The sequence below is a fragment of the Schistocerca piceifrons genome, unplaced genomic scaffold (assembly GCF_021461385.2).
Source record: "Schistocerca piceifrons isolate TAMUIC-IGC-003096 unplaced genomic scaffold, iqSchPice1.1 HiC_scaffold_2179, whole genome shotgun sequence".
Classification (NCBI taxonomy): Eukaryota; Metazoa; Arthropoda; class Insecta; order Orthoptera; family Acrididae; genus Schistocerca; species Schistocerca piceifrons.
Genome location: NW_025728096.1, coordinates 617,525 through 623,401, shown reverse-complemented (window position 1 = coordinate 623,401; position 5,877 = coordinate 617,525). Strand labels below are relative to the sequence as shown.

The 5,877-nt window shown below is 43.3% G+C and overlaps 1 protein-coding gene across 1 annotated transcript; it reads right to left on the bottom strand.

Moving 5' to 3' along the window:
• Positions 1-2,171: 2,171 nt before the first annotated feature.
• LOC124742187 (piggyBac transposable element-derived protein 4-like) lies at positions 2,172-3,020 on the bottom strand (the record flags this gene model as incomplete). The annotated part of the gene is made up of 1 exon (XM_047248767.1): positions 2,172-3,020. A coding segment is annotated over exon 1 (849 nt), but the record flags the coding sequence as incomplete, so codon positions are not given.
• Between the last annotated feature and the right edge of the window lie 2,857 nt (positions 3,021-5,877).

The window sequence follows — 5,877 nt, the reverse complement described above, 5'->3', positions numbered from 1 at the left end:
TTCGAAAATCTAGACTTACAGGAGAACGATCATAAGGTGCCCCAGGCAGCAATAGACGCTTGGAGACAAGTCGGCTGGAAGACGATGTTTTGGATCGCGACGCAATTTGAGTGTTCCATCGTAACTATGAGGCCCTGAATGTTACAATTAACTATAAGTTTTTCGTCGGATTGGAAATTCTAGACTCACTGGAGACGGACCATAAGGTTCCGGAAGCAGCAGTATCCCCTTGGAGATCAGTCCGCTGGAGGACGATGTATTGGATCGCGACGCAGTTTGAGTGCTCCATCGTCATTATGAAGCTCTGAACGTTACAATTAACTATCAGTTTCGCGTCGGATTCGAAAATCTAGACTTACAGGAGAACGATCATAAGGTGCCCCAGGCAGCAATAGACGGTTGGAGACAAGTCGGCTGGAGGACGATGTTTTGGATCGCGACGCAATTTGAGTGTTCCATCGTAACTAGGAGGCCCTGAATGTTACAATTAACTATAAGTTTACGTCGGATTGGAAATTCTAGTCTCACTGGAGACGGACCATAAGGTTCCGGAAGCAGCAGTATCCCCTTGGAGATCAGTCCGCTGGAGGACGATGTATTGGATCGCGAAGCAATTTGAGTGTTCCATCGTCATTAATAGGCCCTGAATGTTACTATTAACAATCAGTTTTGCGTCGGATTAGAAAATCTAGACTCAGAGGAGACGGACCGTATGGAGCCCTAGGCAGCAATAGACCCTTGGAGACAAGTCGCCTGGTGGACGATGTATTGGATGTCGACGCAATTTGAGTGTTCCATCGTCAGTAGGAGGCCTTGAACATTACAATTAACTATCATTTTTGCGTCGGATTCGAAAATGTAGACTCACAGGAGAACGCCCATAAGGTGCCCGAGGCAGCTATAGACCCTTGGAGACAAGTCGGCTGAAGGACGATGTATTGAATCTCGACGCAATTTGAGTGCTCCATCGTCATTATGAGGCCCTGAACGTTACAATTAACTCTTTGATGCACAGATTTTATGTTTAATTAATTTTTTAATAAAACATGCATTTTCTATGTCTGGTGGGGTTGCTAATAAAGGAAAACATGAATTAAAATTTTTTATTGTATTGATTTTGGTTTTAGATGGTGGTATATATAATATACCACCATGCCACTTAGGGCCGTACCTAAAGTTTTTGAGATATCTTGGTTTGTGCTTGTAACTCACCTTTAAATTCTACTCTAAGCAGTAATAATTAGTATAATTAATGTAAAATAATTTTATTTCTGGCAATTGGTCATTTACAATACAAAATCAAATTACAAACCTTACAAATAAAATATGTTTCTTATTCCTATTTGTGAAAATCTTGAAAGCACCTTTTTGTTTTGCTAAGGCACAAAGGCACTTTGCATTCAGCGCACATCCAGAAAGTGCGCACTTGCTTCTTTTTTGTACTGCATTTCGCACAACGTCTGGCGGTAGTACGCTCTGGCTGGTGGGATGAATTGTCGAGACGCTGGCGTGAGGAAACATATGGCTTGTTTTTCTTTACGTGGACTTGACTCTCATGAAGTCTAGATGGCCTCAATGGTGTTTTCTGGGTTACTAAGCTTTGCAGGATACTCATCCTGAAGACTTTGGCAGTCATTTTTTCTCTATCGCCTAGTTCCTTCCAAATTATATAGCTGTTGACGATACTGACATCAAGCAGGTGAAAGAATATTCGGTGCCACCACTTTTTACTTCTCCGGCTTATTTCATATGATTTTTTCAGTTGGTCGAACTTGTCGACATTGTTCATGTGTGCATTGTAATCCATCACTGCTTGAGGACAAGGTAGCTCTTTCACGGCGAGTCACTGTAGTAACTTCAGGACTGTGAAAATTTGAAAGGAGATGAACAGCTCTCTTATCTTTCCACTTCAAGTAGAGGATGCCACAGTTGCTGACCCTCCAGTCAAATTCACCTCTGCTTAATTCTTTGTCTGTTTTTAATTTGGGTAAATGTTTCCTTGTTGGTTGAACTGTCCCACAGGCATATATGTTTCTCTGCTGTAAACCAGCCAACAAGTTATAGCTATTGAAATAGTTGTCGAAATAAAGATAATGGCCTTTATTTACGAGTTCAGAGGACAAACTCAGCACTACATGCTCCCCAAGGCCTGTTTGCACTGTGTCACCTACTTTTCCGGTGTAAATATCAAATTTCAAGTTGTAAGAGGTCTTGTCACACAGCATCCACACTTTGTAACCACGCTTTATGGGTTTATCTCTCATGTATTGTTTCATACTGTTGCGGCCTTTGAATTTGATCATTGACTCATCAATTGCTAGGTGTTTGCTGGGTTGGTAACACTTGGAAAAAGATTCAGATAGTATCTTGATCACTGGTCGCAGCTTGTACAGTTTGTCATAACCTGGGTGTCCTTTTTCTGGATGCAATGTGTTATCATTCAGATGAATGTTCCTCAGTAACCATCCAAACCGATTTACTGCCATCAGAGATGCAATATAACGATCATGAAGTTCTGGGGCACTAGACCAGTAGTCTCTGTATGCTGGCATACGCTTTATACCCATCAAAATGTTGATTCCCAGGAAAGTTCGTATTTCATTGTCAGTTGTTGGAGTGAAAGACTTGCCAGATTGCGTCGCATATAAATTTGTTTGGAAAACGATTAGCTGAACTAGCTCTTTTGGAAATATTTTTTCGAATATATCGATAGGTTCTGGATCATCAATGTCCCTAATAAAAGCACTTGGTCCTGATTCACTGTCGAACTGCATTCCTGAGGTAGCATTGAATTGTTGTCCCCAAGTTGGCGCTGTGTCAGCAGCGCGTTTTGGCGGAGTGGACTCACTTTCTTCCTCGCTCTCTGAAACTTCGCCTTCAGACGACACAATAGCCTCCGCAACAATGCTTGCTTCATAATCAGATTCGTCATCTGTGGTGTCAACAGTGGAATCCTCGTCTGATGGAATTTCACACAATAATCGTTCGATTTCTTCATCTCGTAAGCCTCTTCTTGACATTTTCATTTTCAAACAACAGCCTGAATCCAAGTAAAGAATACGTAAGCAAAACAAAATGGAGAAAGAGCTAAAATAAGTCACAACACAATTAAAAACTAAACTTTGTAGCGGAGGATTTCGAATTTTATACTAGGAAACGAAATGCAATAGAATACTGCTACATGCACGGTGGTACAAATAATATACCACCAAAATAAATTGTATATAAATAACGGAAGATTGTGCATATGAATGTATACATGGGTTCATACCGTAGCTGTGACGTCCAAGATATGGAAAAAACACAGGCGCAACAAGAAATTCGTTATAAACCACTATTCACACGCAAAAACCATGCACAACTCAGCACGCAGCTTTCACAGTTGTAATCTATGCAATTCTTGGCGGGAACTGATTCCTTATAGGCAGTGAGTGCCATCTGTCTGATAAGTAGAGAACTAGGTGAGCATATTAGAGTGGTGGTCGTGCAGTTAAACCACTGTGCAAAGAGCCAAGAAAATTTTCAAAAGGTGGTATACTATGTATACCACCGTGCTCCAAAGAGTTAACTATCATTTTTGCGTCGGATTCGAAAATGTAGACTAACAAGAGAGCGACCATAAGGTGCCCGAGGCAGCTATAGACCCTTGGAGACAAGTCGGCTGAAGGACGATGTATTGAATCTCGACGCAGTTTGAGTGCTCCATCGTCTTTATGAGGCTCTGAACGTTACAATTAACTATCAGTTTCGCGTCGGATTCGAAAATCTAGACTTACATAAGGTGCCCGTGGCAACGATATCCCCTTCGAGACCAGTCCGCTGGAGGACGATATATTGAATCGCGACACAATTTGAGTGCTCCATCGTCATTAGGAGGCCCTGAACGTTACAATTAACTATAAGTTTCGCGTCGGATTCGAAAATCTAGACTCACAGGATAAGGACCATAAGGTGCCCGAGGCAGCAATATCCCCTTGGAGGCAAGTCGGCTGGAGGACGATATATTGAATCTCGACCCAATTTGAGTGTTCCATCGTCATTAGGAGGCGCTGAACGATACAATTAACTATCAGTTATGCGTCGGATATGAAAATCTAGAGTCACAGGAGAACGACCATAAGGTGCCCGAGGCAGCAACGAACTCTTCGAGACAAGTCGGCTGGAGGCCGATGTATTGAATCTCGACGCAATTTGAGTGTTCCATCGTCATTAGCAGGCGCTGAACGTTACAATTAACTATCATTTTTGCGTCGGATTCGAAAATTTAGACTGACAGGAGAACGACCATAAGGTGCCGGAGGCAGCAACAACCCCTTGGAGACAAGTTAGCTGGATTCCGATGTATTGAATCTCGACGCAATTTGAGTGTTCCATCGTCATTAGGAGGCCCTGAACGTTACAATTAACTATCATTTTTGCGTCGGATTCGAAATGTAGACTCACAGGAGAACGACCATAAGGTGCCCGAGGCAGCTATAGACCCTTGGAGACAAGTCAGCTGAAGAACGATGTATTGAATCTCGACGCAATTAGAGTGTTCCATCGTCATTAGGAGGCGCTGAACGTTACAATTAACTATCAGTTTCGCGTCGGATTCGAAAATCTAGACTTACAGGAGAACGATCATAAGGTGCCCCAGGCAGCTATAGACCCTTGGAGACAAGTCGGCTGGAAGACGATGTATTGAATGGCGACGGAATTTGAGTGCTCCATCGTCAATATTAGGCCCTGAACGTTACAATAAACTATCAGTTTCGCGTCGGATTCGAAAATCTAGACTTACAAGAGAACGATCATAAGGTGCCCCAGGCAGCAATAGACGCTTGGAGACAAGTCTGCTGGAGGACGATCTTTTCGATCGCGACGCAATTTGAGTGTTCCATCGTAACTAGGAGGCCCTGAATGTTACAATTAACTACAAGGTTTTCGTCGGATTGGAAATTCTAGACTCACTGGAGACAGACCATAAGGTTCCGGAAGCAGCAGTATCCCCTTAGAGACCAGTCCGCTGGAGGACTATGTATTGGATCCCGACGCAATTTGAGTGTTCCATCGTCATTAGGAGGCCCTGAACGTTACAATTAACAATCAGTTTTGCGTCGGATTACAAAATCTAGAATCACAGGAGAACGACCATAAGGTGCCCGAGACAGCAATAGACCCTTGGAGACGAGTTGGCTGGAGGACGATGTATTGAATCGCGACGGAATTTGAGAGATCCATCGTCATTCGGAGGCCCTGAATTTTACAATTAACAATCAGTTTCGAGTCGGATTCGAAAATCTAAACTCACAGGAGAAGGACCGTATGGAGCCCTAGGCAGCAATATCCCCTGGGAGACAGGTCGGCTGGAGGTCGATGTATTAAATCTTGACGCAATTTGAGTGTTCCATCGTCATTAGGAGCCGCTGAACGTTACAATTAACTGTCAGTTTTGCGTCGGGTTCGGAAATCTATACACTCAGGAGAACGATCATATAGTGCCCGAGGCAACAATAGACCCTTGGAGACAAGTCGCCTGGAGGACGATGTTTCGGATCCCGACGCAATTTGAGTTTCCATCGTCAATAGGAGGATCTGAATGTTGCAATTATCTATCAGTTTTTCGTCGGATTCGAAAATCTAGACTCTCATAAGGTGCCCGTGGCAACGATATCCCCTTGGAGACCAGTCCGCTGGAGGACGATGTATTGAATCGCGACGCAATTTGAGTGCTGCATCGTCATTAGGAGGCCCTGAACGTTACAATTAACTATCATTTTTGCGTCGGATTCGAAAATCTAGACATACAGGAGAACGAACATAAGGTGCCCGAGGCAGCAACAGCCCCTTGGAGAAAAGTTAGCTGGATTCCGATGTATTGAATCTTGACGCAAT